Source organism: Anticarsia gemmatalis, chromosome 14, assembly GCF_050436995.1.
Source record: "Anticarsia gemmatalis isolate Benzon Research Colony breed Stoneville strain chromosome 14, ilAntGemm2 primary, whole genome shotgun sequence".
NCBI lineage: Eukaryota > Metazoa > Arthropoda > Insecta > Lepidoptera > Erebidae > Anticarsia > Anticarsia gemmatalis.
The window spans coordinates 1,322,690-1,343,358 of NC_134758.1; the positions used below are offsets into that span (position 1 = coordinate 1,322,690).

Sequence of the window (20,669 nt, forward strand, 5' to 3'; positions counted from 1 at the left end):
GGCTGGTTAAGTGCTGGTGCAATGTTACTTATTACTTTTTTAAAGTTTCATGCATATAGAGAAAAAAATACTGGATGTATTTTGCTTAGCACTTATGCAAATAAAAAAACAACTATTTTATAAATAATTTAAACTGCGTAATAATTAACTTCTTGTCGCTCCGTAGCTGGTCTTATCTTATCTTAAGGGTGGGGGTGGCAGTTATTGCCTGGCTGACACTCGACCATTCCTGATCCTTTGTGTCACCCCTTCCTTTACTATTCTAGACGTTGGGGGGCAGAGCAAAACTTAACAGTTTTGATATGCACCCAATCGGAAGAAGTCTGTACTCCGTAGTCTTCTGGTTTAGGGTAACCGCATCCTAGAACATCTATTCTCTTCCTTCGTAAAGCGTCACACACATCCGTAGCGGATACAGAAAAATGACGATGAGCAATAGTTGTTAGACCCATATTATATTAGTAACTATGAAAGATGCAATCTCTTATAGTAATAGTATAGGGCTAACGAGTTCCACTTCTTTAGATACCGTCTGAATAATTCTACGATATAGGTACAAAAGATTCATACCGATGTTTCAAGTGAGAATCTAGTAAACGCTGTTACCTGAGATTCTGAATCCCTAACATAAATAAAAATTTTGGAGTTTTATATTACCTACTCATAAAAAGTAGAAAATATTGCTCGTTCAAGTCATCCACACTATGAGGGTAATGTGTATTGACGTAGTATATTAGAGTGCCAAGGACATACGTCGTATTTGCTTTGTAAAAGTGACAGCGTCGTCACGACAATCATGTTTACCATATTTCTTGTATACATCAATTCCATGTACTGCTTTTAGTATATTACTTTTATATTTCAATAAGATGGAAATATATTATAAGAAAATATTTTCACTTCCTTATAATTGCCTTTTTTACAATCTTCCCGGAGACTTTAAAATATCCAGTGTAATTAGTGAGTTTGGAAAATTATTTCAAAAAGATAGGTCTAGCCTAAGGAAACTGGCCACGACCGAAGCACATAATAATATCTCGTTCAAAGCTTGTAAGTCAGTGCATACTATACGAATTTGTGCTCGAGTCTTCTAGCGTAGACCCAACTTTAGGTTTTTCAATGGATGCCTTTTATAAACTCAAAAAAAGGCTACTATCTTAATATAATAAAGCAAGACGTGACAAAACATTATACGCCCTACACACTTTTCAAAAATAACAGGTGTGATTTTAATAAGACACGTATTAATAAAGTAAAGGAAATTATTTAAAAACCCAACCAAATGTTATTTCTCCCACGGTACAAAGAAGGAAGGGACGAGCAAAGTTCCTAAAGACACAGGAGTAACAACCTGTCATTACTTTTTCGTCTTTACTTGTACAGAATAATAATGTATGACCAATAATAATATTCTATGTGCGTAAGATGTGTTATTTCCGTTACATTTAAATATAAATTAGTCTACCGGTCTAATGATTACCAATTTATCAATCATAGAGTCTAAGGTAAAATTTTGGGTCAACGTACACATCAATTATTTTATTAACACGACCCCATGTTTTATAAGGAAAAATATGGAACACAGATTAACCTACGTACTTAGGTATATTAATTTAGAGGAATGGCGTTTAAGAATAATACCTAGAGCTCATTTTCATAAAAAAATAAGTATTTTTCCTCAATCACCTATAACGAACTATAATAACGTCTAGCGTTTAGTTTAACCCCAACTTACTTTAGAAAAGTTTCAATTTCGACCTGTCAAAAACATCAAAACAAACAATTTTCTTTTTAGTCTAGCCATTGGTCTAAGAAACTAAACTATTAGAGTAATGTAGAGCAGACTGGGACGTATTAACAAGGCGGCCTACTAACTGATGAATAACAGTCACCTGCTTGTGATGCCGTGCACGGAGTCATGTGCGGGCCCATTGTTGGATACGATACGATTTTACGTTTGAGGCGAAACGATTGCGAGGGTTTAAATCACGTTAATAGAAAGAAGTTTATCTTGAACTACTACTATATATATTAAAATTTTAACAAACAAAAAGCTCTGTTTGTCCACCTGTTTAAAATTGTAAAACCTAAAAACATTTATATTACAGCGACGTGTTTAGCTAAAATAGCTCTTTGATACATCAAGGTGACGACTGAACCGAAGATGATTAGTGAAATACGTACTTTTCGTGATCGGCAAACATTTCGTGAGACAAAAGGTTTGCCAAAAATTTTTATGATATTTTAGGTGACGTATCGTACCAAACAATGAAAACTGACATAATAAGATTATTCATTCACAAAGGAAAAATGGTCTCCATTATATTTTTTTCTTCACGAATAATTACATTTCACGAAACAACAAAGTTTTTACTTTGAGGAGTTTTTGAAAGCTAAGCATTTTTCACTGTAATTGTTGTAAAGAGCTCTTTTCTCTTATAATAAATGTTTACTTAGTGCTACTAAGCTGTAGGCTCTTTAACGTGACATTGCCTTTTACACCTTAAGTGGGTGTTTTAAATAGCAATATTTTATACTGTTTTACTGTACACATATAAGCATTTTTATGCCTATAGTAAGAGTAACTTGAAGTATCTTTAGACTACGATTTTTAGCACTATCGACTCTAGACCACATAATAACTGTCGAACTCTGATCAGTGACTAGCGTATTCCGCAAGAACAATTTTTTCAACCATATTTGTTTATGTTTTTATTTCATAATGTTTTTAAGCTTCATCTCGTTAACACCATCCCCTGCATATGATTCACTTTTGCCTCAGCTGGCTAAGTATCAATTTTTTATTTAAAAACTGGCTGACATGGCCAGCGTTTCATTGCCACACACATAAAAAATAAAGCCAATTAGGGGATGAATGTTAAATGTTGGCCGATTCTCACACCTACTCAATATGTTTAAAAAATTTCATGAGAATCAGTCAAGCCGTTTTGGAGGAGTGCGGTAACTAACATTGTGCCATGGAAATTTTATATATTATATATAAAAAGATAGTCACACGTCTTCCAATCACTCGCTACTAAAGTGGCCAAGGTTGAACTTTAAGAGGATATTAAACATCAGTAATCTAACATATTTGAGTATAATATAATTTGAACCAAATATTTGGTAACTTTAACCACGATTCTATAAAGAATGATACAGCTCTAATATTGTTAACAAATCGTGACAGTTCAATTTTCACTTCCTTTCAGACACATTGGCTTAAATTCGTTTAACTGGTATAGGAAATAGGTGACCAAGTGAACTAGTTCTATTAAGTTAAAGTCGTGATTGACATTCACTTGAACATAGATTTCATTTTTATATCAATAAACAGAAAAGTTTATTATTACCTAAATTGTAACGTAGAAATTCAATCAGGAATCCTTTGTGGTAACTCCAAATTTGGAAACGGCGTATTAATATTAAAATTAGATTTTGGTTTAATGAAAAACGGTTAAATAATATCGTTTGACCTAAATCCTTTTCAGTCTGAAAAACACAAGAGTATTTTGTAAAAAGATAATCCATATATCTGGTTGTAAAACCTCTATTTTTAGATATAGCCTTTTAACGACAAATAGGATAAAATTCCAAAACATTCAACCCTTTTTATAACCAACCAACATTGAAATCTCATTTAGGCTTACAGCAAAATGTGCGTCAGGTAGAAAAATGACAAACTATTGACGCTCAATTGTGCGGAAACTCAAAACGATTATCTACGGAAACATTTTAGTAATAGTACAGACAAAAGCGACAACAGGTATGCGCTATCACATTTTGAAAAGTTCTTATACGCATGAATTCTAACTGTGTAACTATCACGGTTCATGAGACACAGTAACTGTATGGTCACAGACAAACAGACAGCAAGTGATCGGAAATAGGGTTTTAGCCCTCGGTACGGAACCTTGAATTTACAAAATAATTATGGCTAAAATTACCCAATGATTATAAAAACTATATTGAGTTAACAAACAGAAGTAATTTTCCATTCCATTAAAAAAATTAGGTTGAAAATGTGACAGTCCATACATATTTATGCTTTTGACTGTATCAAAGATGTTTTAGGGGCTATTTCGGAAATATGGGGTGTAAAAATAATGTGGCTATTGTTGCCTGTTGTAAAAATAAGTGGGGTGAAAGGTTACGCTGATGGAATATTTTAGGATTTTGGGGTATATCCATTGATGAAGGACATTTTCAGGTATTTCATATCTTCGTAGAAGGGAAGTGGTTTATCACGTTGCTTACAGTGAGTAATATCATAAAACTATACGGAGCGAACATAATTTTGTTTAAGATTCTACGAACTTGTAAGTTTTGGAACAACGTTTGCTAATATCAATTTTTTACAGTCTTCGAGAGGAAGATATTGAAATTTTTTCATTCTGATGACACATTTTCTGTTACGTACCTCAGCTGACGCCTGACGCACATGAAACTCAATTCCAGCTTTTTAATGTCTAATGTAAATGTAGGTCGGAGCTTTGGCTCAATAAAAATAAACCTCTGCAAGTTTAATTTCACCAACCTCACTTTGTACAAAAGCTTTCCTCCACTTACCTCAGCAGCAATATACGCTGGTATGACAGACAGTAGCAGTCTCTCCTGTTGTTCTCGTTCACACTCCAACTTCACTCTTTGTTCGAGGCAGGTCCTGGTGCCAGCGAACGTGTTCCTGTGAGCTCTTTCTGTTAGTGCTCTGTAATAGATGCCGATGCCACTGGCTGATAGTAGCAGAGTTAGTTCGCAGATCAACTGTGGAAGAAAAAGAAAATTTAGATTTTTGGGATGAATGTTTAAGTAGCGGTCTATAAAAATGGTTGCAAAGACAGTCATAAATTAGATAAATCATTAGCACAAAATATCGAATTTTAGATATTTTTTCAGTAGAAGAATGAAATAATATCTACTCAAAGCTAAAACCAACGTTAAAAATACAAAATACGTACCCGTACCTTTTATTTTTACAAATTTAAACTCTTAAGAACTTCCAGGAAGTCAGAGGAAAAAGACGAGATAAATCTTTTTGAAAATCGAAATCTTTTACCATTCTAAAACTATATAGAAAAATAAAAACATCTTAAATACTGAAATAATATTAAAAATCACCTAACGGTCTTATTATAGCGCTATGCAAATTACTTCCCACAGTTTTAAACCCTGAAACGCCACAATTAAACCCGTTGCTATTAGGCTAAATAGCTTGATTGCGTCACCACATATTTACCCACCACACAGGCGCGTTAATGAGTCCAGCCCTACGTTACAACCTTCATTAGTTACGTCATAATAGGCTTTCAGCTACCTGTGCCCTTTTATTTTAGTTTGAGATTGGAAAATTGAGTGTTGATATGTATGGACTTTAAAAAAATATCTAGTTAAATTTTCAATATCTGCTCAACAGTGCAAAGCTTTCAGTCAGTTAATTAAACTGAATAAAATAACACATATTTCAGTGCAACTTTCAACTTCAGTTGTTTATACAAGTTAATGCAAACACAATTATTATTTTATGATACGGAACTCCAATGTCATCGTTTGCTATGCAGATTAACATATTATTTTATTTCCTATTTGACGTCGGTGGAGAGTTCTATTCAGAAATCGACCTGAAATTTCGAAATCAGATATACTGAAAAAACTCGACGGAGAACGCTAATCATTCACAAACGTAAACTTTATATAATCATTCTCATCTGTCCACGTTCTTCCTGAAAAAATGATTTTCATTCGTAAGACCATACATCATATGTTTTCCATTTCCCACCGGGAAATATGTAATGCAATGAAAATATATTACGTATGTAGCCCGGAGCATGGTGTACTACGCATATAAACGTCCATTATTATTGTAAAACATCCATATTTTTCCTTAATGGAGCACCTATTTTCCCCGCAGAGCTTCAACGTATGAAATACAGCATATCTGAAGAGTCAATAAAAATAAATTACATGGAATCACTCTTTCTTATGAGGGTTTTAGAGATCTAAATTTATTGAATTATTGGCGTTATATTTTTTAGTAACCGTAAAAAGTACTATTTTTTAAGCTAAAGACATATTTATAAAAGTTTGCTAGTAGATCAGGAAACATGATACCGAAACCCTTGCCAGTAAGTTTTTCCATTGTTTCAGTATTAACTAATCACTTGTCGTAACTAACAAGTTTAACCAATAAACGTATAGCCCACTTTTAAAGCTTAATGGCCGTATTATCCGATACAAATCAGTGTGGAAACGTGTATAAATGGAGCACAATAATAATAAATGGAGTAAAAACTCTGTATAAATGATTTCTTACTGTTCCATGCAATGGTTTTGGTCACGAGTACGCCGTAAATACGAAGGCGTATTGTGAAAAGGTATTTTTGTGAGTACGTTCATTTCGTTTGCCTTTTCCTATGAAAAATTCAGTTGTCATTTATTCATCATAAGATTTGCTAGACCTTAACTTATAAATGTTTCAAGATACTTGTTTCGCTTTTTTTTGTTCTTGAAAGAGGTACGTAAGGTAAGCAAATTACTTCAAACTTGAAAATAAGTTTATGTATGTTATGTATGTTAGTGTATTTTGACTGAATAAAATTAAGGTTTCAAATTTATTAACATGACTTTTACGTCACAATGAGTACCTAACATCGATTATACAGCTTTTGTTATGCCCAAACAGAAAATCCTTTTTAAACAAATAATGATACCAATTCTTTATGAATCGAGAAACAAAGTCTAACTAATAAATGTAATAAATAATTTACTGTTCCATATTTATTGATTAAAACAGGCAATAATTGCCTCTACATTAGAAAGCCTTTATTACAAACCGAAAGTATTTACTCAGCCTGTAGAAAAGGTTTCATGAATAAACCCAAGAAGAATGTAGGTCACTTTACTACGCATCGAAAGTTACATGCATGACTACACACTATTTCAACATGTCACGATCGTTTCCTTAATATAACAGAAAAAAACGAGCAAACCCAAGGGCAACATGTAGCAATTTTATTAGCTTCAAGTTGTACGCCTATACAAACAAATAATTTTCAGTTTATATTGGCTTAGTACACGAACGTCTAGTTAAAGGATTTGTTCGAAATAAATATTGTTTTTAATGTTGTTCAATTCAATTGATGTAGAGCTTGCGACAATAAAATTATTACATTATTTAAAGCAAAGTAATGATAATTTAAACTTTTATTATTTTTCCAAAAGATACAATGTGCTTTTCAATCAATACTTCTCGGTTGTAAATATAATTGAGTCTCGCAGCTTTTTCCGAAAATTAACTATATTTCATAGTATAAGATTTTTTTAGCGTTGGAATAGACAGTACAAATGTAAGTTATACTTTATTTTACCGTGTATTTATTCAAAGTTAAATCCAAAACACGATTCAGCCATTTAATAAAAAATATACGAAATCTAGGCACTTTTGCAACTTTTAGTATTATTACTACATTTTTATAAAGCTATTAGGACATTGCGAAAAACATAACTGTTCCCAAACGTCACTTTAAGTACTACAGCCTATATTCACGCAATCATTTTCTACCTTTTCTACCTTAGGCTTAAACAAACTTTGGTTTAAGTATAAGCCTATTCTTTCATGAACATTTTTATAATATTCCTTCAAGGACAATGTTCCAAGTTTTCCCATAAACTGGAAAGACAAACAGGTGCAAAGAACTTCTCATGGATATGTCTAAAATTAGTAAGTGTTCCTTATGTAGGTACTCGTACGTAAAGTACTGCTTGGGCAATATTTCAAAGACAATTTTAGTTAAACGATGAAGTATTTATTTGCCTTGAAAAAATACTGACATGAAATAAACATTACATTTATTTCAGTCGAAATAAATATTACTCAAGAAATAAAAGCCTAATTCTCGTAGTTTGAACCAACAAAACAATAAGAGCCATTAATAAAAGAAAACAAATACAATCATATACGCCTACAATAATATTGTGAGCAACGCACACAATTAGCAAACGTAGAGTTATTGCTTATCTCTAGCTGTCAGGCGCTTTCGCTGTCAACTGTGTAAAAAGAGCGTTTTGCCTTGAAACCACGCTTCACTGAAATGAATAGATGAATGAGACAATAGGAGTTACCTAACCATTGTCTTTTGCAAAGTTCAAGCTCTATATTAGTTGAATAAGGGATTTTCTCCTATAGGTCTATGCGATAAGGAAAAACTGCTTATGAATATGAATCTGATTTACCGCAGATATTCAGGTGCTCTATATTACTTACGTATTTTCTAGGTAATTTAACTACACCTATGTCCATTTTTAGGAGCAACCTCATGTAGCTACTACAGTTTAGTTGTTGCTTCATAAATTAGCCAAAACAGCTGTCGTAAGATTGAAGTCTTAGTGTATTAGCTACCTGTATTTTGAGTCTAAGTTTTCAAAGTCAACGTAGTATTGACAGCAGTTTTAATCTCTAAACAAAACCCAATGGACGGCTACTTTGGTAAACGATAATTTCATACCTATCTTAAGTCTTACTAACTTGGTTTGAGTAATCTGAAGCATCTATAATCTCTGAATCTTTGATTTTCTGTCAGAATACTTAAACAGTTCTGTACAACAAGCACCTGTCTTAACTGACAATCTGAACCCAATGGTTGGAAATTAGGGCAAGACAATAAGCCAAATGGATTTAAGTTGTTAGTAAAATATCCGACCATAGTATATGAATATTTAAGAGTCATTAGGTTTACACAATGTCGGGATATAACTGTCTGATACCATCGAAATTATTTTACTCTCGTAACTTATGTGCCCTTACCATCTTAACTCTGTATAAGTCTTACCTGCTGATAAAACTGCGTCTCCAAGTCATCAGCATCGACTCTGGCACCAAGAGCTAGTCCAGTGTAGGCTAGAGTCAGGACAGCAGACATGCCGAGCGCTATGGACCGGGCTATCGGCATCATTGTATGCACCATCTGTTGAAGAAAAGATGCCATGGAATTATTAGTTCTTCCGATTGCCAGAGTTCAGAATCAGCGCTACAGTTTCAATCTTGCGAGTTCTAAGTAGTCACTGTGTGGTGGGATTCTTTCAAATAATTTGCAAAATATTAACAGTTTTCTTAATTTAGAACTGAAAATTATATTTCATTTCAAAAATGTACGCAGATGAGCCATAAAATGAAGTATTAGCGTTAATTTCTTAATTATAAGAACGAGACGTGGAAAGCTGCCTAGCGTTTAAGGAACTTAAAATAGTATGACAAGCTGCTATTAACACGTTTGCAATAAGTGAATAAAGTTCAATAACGAAAATATATTTTTATCCCAACTTTAGAACAACTGCACTTTTCAACAAGACACTGCATCAAAACTTTAATAGTCCGACCATCTTTTAATTCCAACACATAAAGAAAGCAATCAGAGAACAAAACAAAAGTTTTTATTTATATCCTGTACGTTTACAGAAGGCCTTAAGACCGCTATTCTACCAGAGATGTGCGAGGTACTGCGAGGAAAATATGATCAATAGAAAAAAGTATTTTACTAGGTAAACTAAAAATAATAAAGCTATATATGTCCGGTCAAATTAGACCAAAAAATCAGTAAACCCACGACAAATTCAGGGGAAGCTGAAAATTCTTAAAATTGTTTAAATTATAATTATAAACATTGTCTTAAAAGTCCCAACCGATCCCATGTAAGGAAAAAATTTTAGCGGGGTAATAAGGTCCAAAAAATGAGTTTTTCGCGATTTTCTTGAAAACGGTAAGTTTTATCGCAAAATTACCCCAGACATAATTTGTAGATCAGGGAATTTCCTATAAAAAAGGTATCAATAATTTTTTCCCTAAAAGCCACCGCTTCTGAGATATAACGATGCAAAAAATTGCGAGCGTCATAATACACTCATACACTACTTCAACTTGCTTTAGCAATTATAATATTAAAAGAAGTTGAAATCGATGACATCATGGATGCTGATTTAATAATTAATATCGAAAATATAGTAGATAAAATTTTTTCATACAATGATATTGAAAATGATGAAATATCTGGAGCTTTACTTAATAAACTGAATCAAAAACTTAAGGATTATGAGGAACAAGGACCAACAGCGAAACTCTGGATTCAATATTTTTATATGGTTTCAATTCTTAAAGAGTTTTTAACAGCTGAACGTATGGGGGATTGGAAAGCTCATTTAAACTACGTCAAAGAAATGCTTCCTTACTTTCACGCGTCTGGACATTTTCCGTATGCTAAGTCTGCACACCTATACTTGCAGGATATGCTACAATTAGAGAATTTCATAGATCCTGAAGTCTATAAAAAATTTTCAGAAGGATTCTTCACTGTGAGACGTTCAGACAAATTAAGCTGTGGCACTTCAACGGACATGGTAATTGAGCAGTCTATGATGAAAGCTATGAAGACAGATAGAGGTATTGCTCGAGGAAGAAGCACAAAACAGAGTGTCATAAGTAAATGGGTTTATAGTATGCATGCAATGAATACAGTTTGTGAAAAATTAGAAGATCTGGCTAATGTTAGGATGGATACGACCGAGCAGCATGTTGATGCAAGTGATTCACGAGTAAAAAAAGATGCTAAAGACTTACGAAAACTTTTGGAATGGTTCTCAATACATAATCCTTTTCCAGAGGTTTTGCATCGTTATATCTCAGAAGCGGTGGCTTTTAGGGAAAAAAATATTGATACCTTTTTTATAGGAAATTCCCTGATCTACAAATTATGTCTGGGGTAATTTTGCGATAAAACTTACCGTTTTCAAGAAAATCGCGAAAAACTCATTTTTTGGACCTTATTACCCCGCTAAAATTTTTTCCTTACATGGGATCGGTTGGGACTTTTAAGACAATGTTTATAATTATAATTTAAACAATTTTAAGAATTTTCAGCTTCCCCTGAATTTGTCGTGGGTCAAATGTCTAAATTGACCGGAGTAAAATGCTTAAGTTATGTTAGTTCTCTCAAGAGTTATTTTTTTTTTATGGATTACTTATAACAACATAATATCAATATTTCATTTGATCACTACGACGCTACTATATTATTATGTACATATTGTGATGTCACTACGTCAGTATTTCTATTTCAAAACGCATTTCAAACATTTCAGTAATTTTAGCTGATTCGATATGATAAAAATTGTTTAAGGTAATGCTATTTCTATTAGTGGGGATTTTCCTCGCACACCGCTTTGCTACCTCGCACATTTCTTATGAAAAGGCAGACTAAGTCTTGAAGCAAGTTCTTAAACAAAATTAATTTGAACTTACGCTCAAGTGAGAATTATTTTATTGTTCGTTCTTAATATTGTTAGTATTTCATTTAGAAAGTGTTTAAAGGTGCTTAGTTTTAATTAAACTATGCAGTTTTGTTTACACTTCTTTGCTCTTGTGGATAAACATAGTTTATTTTTTTAATATCTCAAAAAGTTTCAAATTATAACATTCTTTAGATTGCATTTTATTTAACTGACTATTGTCTTTTTAATTCGTTTGGAGTACTTAAGCTCGTAAAAAGCTGTTAGACAGAATGTGTAATATATTCTTTTGCATTATAAAATAATACTTCTGGAAATGTATTTAAACTTACTATATTAACTTATTTAACTTAGTTACTTATTTATTTATTTATTATTTATTTACTATACTGTGTACTGTATTCTTTAAATAATTCTCGAAGCGTCAAATCAACCAATTAGGCTTCTTTCAGGCGAATACTAACCAACAATAACCAAATGTACAAAACATGTCCCTAGCAACAAAGTGCTACTCTTAATCAATAAAATTACTATAATAAATTCAAAATTTGTTGCAACACCGCCATGATTTGTAGTCAGTTATTTACATAGTATAATGTCGATAGATCTGCGTATGCCGCGACAGGGGAAATTGAATCCGAACCATATGTACAGATTACATCTGCGATACGCGATGGCTTTAAGCTCACGATTTATGTGGAAAACAAAGTTGTAGAGTAAAATCTATTGTTTCAATGTTTAAACTGGTTTCTATTTGTTTGTATATCTTTAGAATCCATACTAATATTATGAATGCGAACGACTGACTGCCTATTAAACTTCAAACAAAGAATATGTAGAGACTTACTAGTAATTAATCTTAGGGCGGCAAATCTGTTAGTAGTAGTAAATATTCACACGAAAATTACAGACCTACAATGAAAAAAAAAGTTCAAATAGTACTTAGTATTTTTTTGGATTCCTAAAATTACTACATCTAAAGCCTCAAGTAGGTACTTAAATTACCTGTCAAAGTGCTAACTATTTGAAGAATATCTGTATCGATATTCACCCTTCGTAGACTATCTCATTAATTTCATGCTGCAGCAGTCAATATAAATTGGATACTCTTCAGACTAGCTCTCAAGCATTATTGTTGGATCTATAATATTGTTATTTTTTCTTAAAAAATATAACTCTTTATATTTATTTATTTCTCGCAGCTCCATCTGCAAAGCTTTTTGGCAGTTTATGTTCTGAATGTATCTTTGCCAAAATTTAGTTTTATCAGTTCACCACTCATCATTTTGCTCGACTCGGGAATCGAAACCAAGGCCTTGTGACCGACAGTCGTATGCGTTCTGACTAGAAAGGAAGTCCAAACTTTAACTCGTGTCCCTATTCTCAGATAAGGCCAATAAAATTATGTAATTACGTTTTTTGATCATCGTTTGAAGGAAAAACACAAGTAAACAAAATAATCACTTGATACTGTCTTATAATTTTGTCGTAAATAAGGAAAATTCAGCCTCGTGTTCTAGGTTAGTTTCACGGTCAAAAAGGTCAACGACCTACTGAAAATATTATTGTAATTTCTCAGTTTTCTATTTAATAAGAAGCTTGGCAGTGCTCAACACTACCAAGCTCATTAAAGGCAGAAGCTTTTCTTGTCGAAAATACATAAAAAGGAAAAGCGTATTAACAAAAACCGCAAACTATAAAACAGAACAAACTTCCAATACAATAAATGAACAGCACATGGACAAACGTAAAGTTAAAAAAATATCTACTACTTATAACCAGCAAACATAGTTTAATTTTTAATTACCAAAACCGAACACTCTTAAGCCCTCATGTGAGCCTGTAGTGGTCTGCATAGCAAATTGAATTTCAACCATTCGTTCTTTTTCTCTGAAGGCCCGTTGTTCGATAAATTGCACCGTTGATTGCGACCGGTCGAGTGGTGAGTGTCGGTCAGTGTGCAGCTAGCTTTATTTATTTCAAATGTCAGGTGTTTATTAGGTTTTCTGTTGAGACTGTTTTTTATTGAGGTTGAGAAGTGTTTGAGAGTGGTTAATCAGTAGTATTTAGTGGAGAAGTGCTGTTGAAATGTTGCTGAGAACATATATTTTTTTATTTTTACTTACTTACTTTTTCTTACTTGACAAAAAACTTACTGTATATTTACGACGTTGGTTAATCTTAATTAATAGATTCGCAAAAAAAGCGTATAATTCGCAGTAATCCATAATAGATGGACATAAACGAAAATTATTTTTAACAGTTATACGAACAACAAAAAATAACGTTGGATAGAAAGCAACTTAAATAACTCAAAAGTGAAACTAACATACATCAAACGATACCTGTAAATATTTTAAAAATTAAACCTTATTAAAGCAGTAGTAAAATGATTACCATATTTTCAGAGCAATAAAGAGAGAAACCTAACTACGGACGCTTAAAATTACCTGAAACATTTGCATAAACATTAAAAAGTAACTAAATAAAGGCCGGTCCCAACATCGAATTACAGAACCTTAATCTCAAGTTCGTCAAACAAAACTGTGTTGCTTTGACGAAGCCTGCAAAGTTATGTCATCACCTTTATTACCTCGGACTAGGGTAGCCAGGTTGATGAGAAATTCGAGATTTTTCCCGATTTTGTGCTTTGTTCCGTGAACTGTAATAAAACCTTCACGTCCAGGATATTTAAAAGTAAATTTGTAACGGCCTTAGTCCATGGGCATAATTCCGCTACCCTTTATTTGACTATGTTAGAAATCAAACGCATAGTCCCTTTTTTTGACGACAAAAAATCTTTAAAAAATCCGTAGGTACTTTCAACGTACTGAAAGTCGAGTTAACTCGCGTTCGTGCAGATTTAAACTCTCTCCAGATTTTTTCTATCTAAGAAACCCCTGGTACCCCAGATTACTAGACAAAGTTTCCCTGCGTACCTTACTGAAAAGCACATTCATAAAGTGAGAAAGACAGTGACTTAAAGATTTCCTCTGAAAGAATTAATCGCTAACTCCACCTCATTCCCTAGGATTGTTAGGCCAAATACTCAGACGCAACGGAATTTTAAGCGATGCTCAACGTCACATGTATCTATTAACACATGTCAAAGTTACAGTGAACTAAGAGAAGCTTAAAATTAAGCAACTTCTGAATATTAGCCCTATGTCCTGTAAATTATAAGCCTGTACTTGGCTACTCTACTTCGGACAGAGTAGAAATATGTTAATCAGGTACAATTATGCAAAGGACAGAAATGCCAGATGTGGTTCTAAATAGCGTTGATATTGTTAGAAAAAGTTTGCTTTCATAGTTGTAAGTTTGCTGGTTGTTTTATAAAGTTTTACATATTGTGGTTTTGTTCAGTGCGCAGCGGAGAATGCATGCTCATTAACTTTTTTTATGCACATTGTTTTCGTTAAGGCTTGTGTGTAATTAAAGAATGAAAAAATGAGGCATGTTTTTATTTTACGGATATTTTAATTCTCAGATAAATTTATTTAAGGAATCATTTTACTCTTTCACACAGATTGTTCTTAAGTCATATGTCAGAAACACCAAAATTATTTCATGTGTAAATATATAGATACTAAAAAAATTGGTTCTTTAACTTACAGTAATGATGTAAGTATACAGAAAGTCAATAACATGTTATGAAACTTACTTGCGCTATCGTTAATTTTAACATAAGTAAAAGACTGAAAGTGAAAGAAAGTTAAAAAACTCAGAGCGATAAAATATGAGATATGCATGCAGGTAAACCGGACTGAAAAATATACTTATTACTTATAATACGTTTAATAATGAACCTTTAATAATAATGACCCAGAAATGGTTAAGCCCAAGGGTTAACACAAGACAAGCAACAAAACAATATCATAATTCATTATACATATTCTCACAACACGTCATGTTCGTTTCAGACATCTTCAAACATGTCTTACATCTAAGCTACAACTAAAATTATTCAGAATATTATTCTGACCTAAAATAATACAATGTCTCGGTATTTTGCTTAGCCAGGCCCTTTTCATTAATCTACATCGCACGTAGCAGCTTACCCCAGTTCACTCTTGATCCTTTTTCGTGACAACGCATAATTAATTTGAAGATCGACATGATGTTTTCTGAAGTTTTCGGGGAACTTTTGGTTTTGATTTATTCGTGTCAAGGTTGTTGAAAAATGCTGGTGGTATAATGGTCTCGTAAATTTCAATTTTATGAGCCAAAGTACGGTTGTCTAGTGTGTGTTAGGAACTACATAAGAATAGCTGACAATGATTCACTTTTCGCAACCTTTTAACTTCTTAAGTAGCATTCCCAGTTTTGCCTCTTCTAAATAATTATGTCTCTGATAGTTTGACGGGTGGAATAACAGTAACAACAGCTTTCTTACCTAGTTTATCCGACAGTTATCCATAAACTGAAGATACATACATGAAACTGGCCCTTACTCTCATTAACTTAAATACTTTTATCACGTTTTGAATTACAAACAAGTACCTAATCAACTCTAACAATTAGACTAATTGGTCAAAATTGCACACCAGGGCCACTGTCAGTCCGTCTATCCAGAATCCAAAAAATGATCGTCCACTCTAGTACGACGAGTTATAACTTTTCTCCAACAATTCGTTCTGGGGTAAAGCACAACCTACACATACATATGTATATCGTGTTGTTACATCCAAATTAATGGTCATCATCTATTCCGGGTTAATCCGTGGCAGTCAAAAAAATGAGAGGTCCGATAAAAGAGCAGGAAAAATTACCACAGGATTACGAAGCAAAGCTCTTACTAGATTATGAGTCATTCGTATGATGCAACGGAAGAACGAGATAGTAAAGTCTCGCTTTACTAAAAATAATGATGTGGCAATGAGTTACTTGGGTAGATTTTTTAAGGTTTAGATTCTGCTGGTCTCCCAATTGCAATATTATTATCATTAAAGAACACAAATTAACCAGGTAACATTTAAGAAAACTGCAACTTTAAAACAAAAAAAGTTTTTCCTAATCTTTAAAGATATCAACTTTTTTTTAACTCGCTAACAATTTATTACAGAATGCTATTTTCTTTTGCTCAATTCTCGTAAAATCCCAATACCTTCTTGAATGTTAAATAAAACGACGCGATTAGCGACGTTCTCCTCAGACATTCAGTGCAAACGGCCGCACGTAGACACTATAACACTAAATAAATAATATCAAAGAGCGAATAAAGGCAGTGTAGGAGTATATTGTATCAGTAATTTTGAAATAAAGAAATGCACTTTTGTTAACCAATTTTGCGGTCTAATCGCCGCAACAACCGTAGTGCCGCGTGTGGTGGGTTCGAATCCTACCCGGGACAAATCTTGTGTGATGAGCACGAGTATTTGTTCTGAGCCTGGTTGTCAATTTATCTATATCAGTATGTATTTAGAAGTATATAAGTATGTTTATCAGTTATTTGGTTACCATAGTACAAGCTCTGCTTAGTTTGGAATCAAATGACCGTGTGTGAGTTGTCCAACAATTTTGTCGAGGCTGAAGCCTATCTGTAGTTTTTCATCTAATAAAACCCCAAATTCAGTTAGATATGGCAACACCATCTTCAATGTCTAATATACTAAACTACGCAATATTAAGAATATTAACTCATTTTTTTATAAGTAGAGGATCATCATAATTAAACATATGTGAGAAGTACCAACTTAATAGAAAAAAAAACATTTTTTTCCGTCTTCCTACAAAAAAGACACGGTAACAAATAAACAGACGAATTGAGAGCCTCCTCTCTTTTAAAAAGTCGGTTAAAAATGAAAGGTTCCCTCTCTAGAAAGTTTAAAGGCTCACAAATAATAAAGTTTGATGGCCGCAGCCACTTTATGGCAAGGGGTAAGTCAGGTAGCGTTAATGTTACTTTGATATAAATTGTTATGGCGATAGAAGATGGCAAGCTTTGAAAGAAAATTGTTCGGAAAATTTTGTTGACGTGCTAACATTTTGAAAGGGAGTTTTAAAATAGGGGCTTATATTTTTAATTCAGTCTACGGTGCCATAGCCGTGTGATACAAATAATATAGTCGAAAGCGAACATTTTTTAGTGTTTCTATGTAAAACTAGGAATAAATAAAATTAATAATCCGCTAAAAACTGATAACGCTTGTAGAAATTGGATTAATAATATTGAAAACAATTTACTTGGACTCGCGAAAATACTTACCATTTGCTTGTACCGATTATAAATTTATATCTTGTATAAATTACGAGAACAGTTACTTAACCTTTCAAAATAATTGCAATTACTTTACAACGTATCATTTAGTTCAAAACAAAATTACTTACCAATAAGTAGGGGAGGCGCCCATAGCCAGTTGCGCTCCGGTGAGCTCACATATCGTTTACCGATCGGTGATCGGTAAACGATATGTGAGTTAAGCAATCCTTGGCGCGGTCATTCCATAGATGGGTGACCGCATAGTGGTATTTGAACTGGGCGTCGCCGTGCTTCGGAGGGCACGTAAAAAGCCGGTCCTGGTAGTTGTCAATTAAGATAACAGTCGTTAAGCCACGTCAAAGGCTTTCGGGCGGCTTAAACAACTTTGACACTAGGTTGACCACTAACCATACGATAAGAAGAAGAAGACTTACCAATATAAGTGCAAACAGCGGCAGCGGTGCGTGATGTCTCGCATGATGCGTTGCCAGCAGTGTCCCGGCTCCCAGACTCAGAGTCACTAGTAATGAGCCTGCTAAAGCCAAGGCTTCCCACTCCGGCGCAGCGGGCAATAGTGCGAGGCATAACACTATTGATAACACGAACGTTATCACGGAGAGGGATGAGATCGCTTCTGTTTGAGTGCCGAGTTCCTGTAACAAGTGCAAAGGTTATTAAAAAACGTTGTATGAGTTACATTATTTTTTAAGCAGTATAATGGTTTGCTTTCTGAAGTTAAAAGACATTATAGATCATAACAGTAAATATTACATATTATATTTGTTCAATACACAAAAATAAAAAGAGACAGCTCCCGCATTTATAGTTTTACACTTGTGTTGCGGGAACTGTTAGAAACATACAAACAACGGACACAAAGTACAAACAGACCCAAAATAACTATTTATGAATCGCACAAATGATGTTTCTTGTAGGAATCGAATCCACTAATAAAGGGGTTCATAGCACCTTCGTTTGACTATCATGGATTTGGCAACACTGGTATGGTAAATAGTTAAAAAAAAGTTATGTTTGAAAATTCCTTCATAGGCTATAAATTGTAAAGCTAAATTCCCAAGTGCCTTTACTTTGCTTCCATTTAGAATTTCACACGGACAAAGCCACTGGTTAAAGCTAGTCCAGATACAAGTAAACACACACTATTGTACCACAGATAGGGTGAAATTCAAAGGACGAAATTGAGTATCCGCCAGATAGGCAATATTTGCCCGGATACAGGAAACTAATAGGAAAACCGAATAGCCGTCGTATATCCCTCACTGGCCCTATAGTAGCGTCAGTAGTGTAGTGTAATTTCATTTGATGTCAGTTTTTGTTGACGTATGTTTTGTTGAAACCTGGATTAAGTTGCATTCTGTACTTTGTTGCTGTAAAAGATTTAGCTGCATACTATTTTATTACTTTAAAACTGATTTATTTTGGATTACATGCATAATAAATTATTTCAGAAAACCTCATGTAAAAATTTGCAAAAGTGTTAAAAAGAAAATGATTATCGGGAACCGTCGGCCTTGCTGGAAAAATATAATTTTTAGTGTTCTAGGACTAACTAACTGAGGAACAATATAGTTAAAAACTTTTTTTTTTTTTAAATAAGAAAACTGAAAAAGAATGTAGATGATAAGAAATAAAATAAGGTATTGTTACACATTATCACGAAAAATCTGTAGATACAGACGAAGGATAAAGCTTAACGCTTGCGGAAGAAGCAGTAAAGCTAACTTTTATTTTCAGTTCTCTTTTATTTACCAACAAAGAGAACTCTAGAGGAACAGGAACATTTTACGCAGGCTGCGTTGAACGTGAAATTAAAATAAGAGACGCTTAGTTACCTCACAAGATAAAAACAGGAGGAAAAATTATACAGTTTATATTTTTAACTAGCTTTTGCAAACCTGCAACTTCCTCATGCTTTATCCACTCTGTTAAAACATTTTCCGGGGTAAGAAAGGAAAACTGTTGTAAAAATGGATTAAGTAGTTTTGTGGGTAGAAGAGTAACAAATAATATCTATCAATTCTCACAATTTTTTGCATAATATACAAGTATTTGTACGTTAGTAGGATCTGCACAATTCATAGAGAATATTGTTCACGGAATTTTGAACAATTCTATTGGGTTTCAGACCAAATCTATTTTAGAATCGTATCTATTTGAATCTGTTTCAAGTGTCCACATTCATGTCTCTGGAAATTCGATATAATGGTGTGGTTACGACGAGTTCGGAGTATTAATACTCACCTAGTGCTTTAAAGGGGTTGACAAAGGTATATTGTTTCGGTAGTAATAGTCGTTTAATTAAAATATCACGTTAGTTTTTACTCGTACACATCTATACTAGCATAGAGCTAAGTAAAAATACGACAAAAGTCCAGTAGACGGATCACAAAACTTTTTCGTATCCAAACAAAAAACACGTTTTACACTACCACTGTAGATACTTCCAGTGGTTATAACTTTACCATATGCCATACGTGTATTATGTGTAAAGGTTTTTAAAATATGATACTTATATGTCATGTGTCATTATCATCATACTGAGCATTTAAAATTAACTCGATTATACATATTTACGACCCATCTTTGTAGCAAATATACGTCCGTCCGAAAAAAAAGACATATAGTCACGAGACAGTTCATTAGACCTCCCAAAGGAGAATGGGCAAAATAGTATGGAGCCTGGGCGATCCGCAGCCAAACTTGATTTTTTGTTTTTTTAATGTAGTTTAGTCCTATAATTACCGTGTAGATGTCTTATTGCCGCGACGCACTTATATGACGCACAAAATACATTTTTGTTTTTGAGCACTTTTAATAGTATAAAACATATTTTTGACTTATATTCGGAGATTAAATAAAAAGTACTATTTATATTATTGCATACAAATGTAGACATTATTAATATTCGAACAATCATAACATGTAAATATATAAATATCGTAACAAGTAAACATCTTGCTCTTCTATAATATATTCACTGAGACGACTTATCTGTCTTGAATGCTCAGCTTAAAAACGAGGCGTTCATAGCCAGTTGCGCTCAGTGGTCGGTAAACGATCTGTTGGTTAAGCAACCGTTGGCGCGGTCATTCTATAGATGGGTGACCGCATTGTGGTATTTGAACTGAGCTTCTCCGTGCTTCCGAGGGCGCGTAAAAAGTCGGTCCCGGTT

The 20,669-nt window shown here is 33.5% G+C and overlaps 1 protein-coding gene across 1 annotated transcript in view; it reads right to left on the bottom strand.

Annotated features, from left to right (window-relative positions):
- Nucleotides 1-20,669, bottom strand: part of Ac76E (adenylate cyclase type 2 Ac76E) — a 201,706-nt gene that overhangs the window by 111,697 nt on the left and 69,340 nt on the right. The window contains exons 3-5 of the mRNA XM_076122538.1: nucleotides 17,911-18,129; nucleotides 8,826-8,960; nucleotides 4,570-4,764 (exon numbers count right to left, since the gene is read on the bottom strand). Of these exons, the coding sequence (XP_075978653.1) occupies nucleotides 4,570-4,764; nucleotides 8,826-8,960; nucleotides 17,911-18,129 (549 nt within the window). The remainder of the gene's footprint in view (nucleotides 1-4,569; nucleotides 4,765-8,825; nucleotides 8,961-17,910; nucleotides 18,130-20,669) is intronic.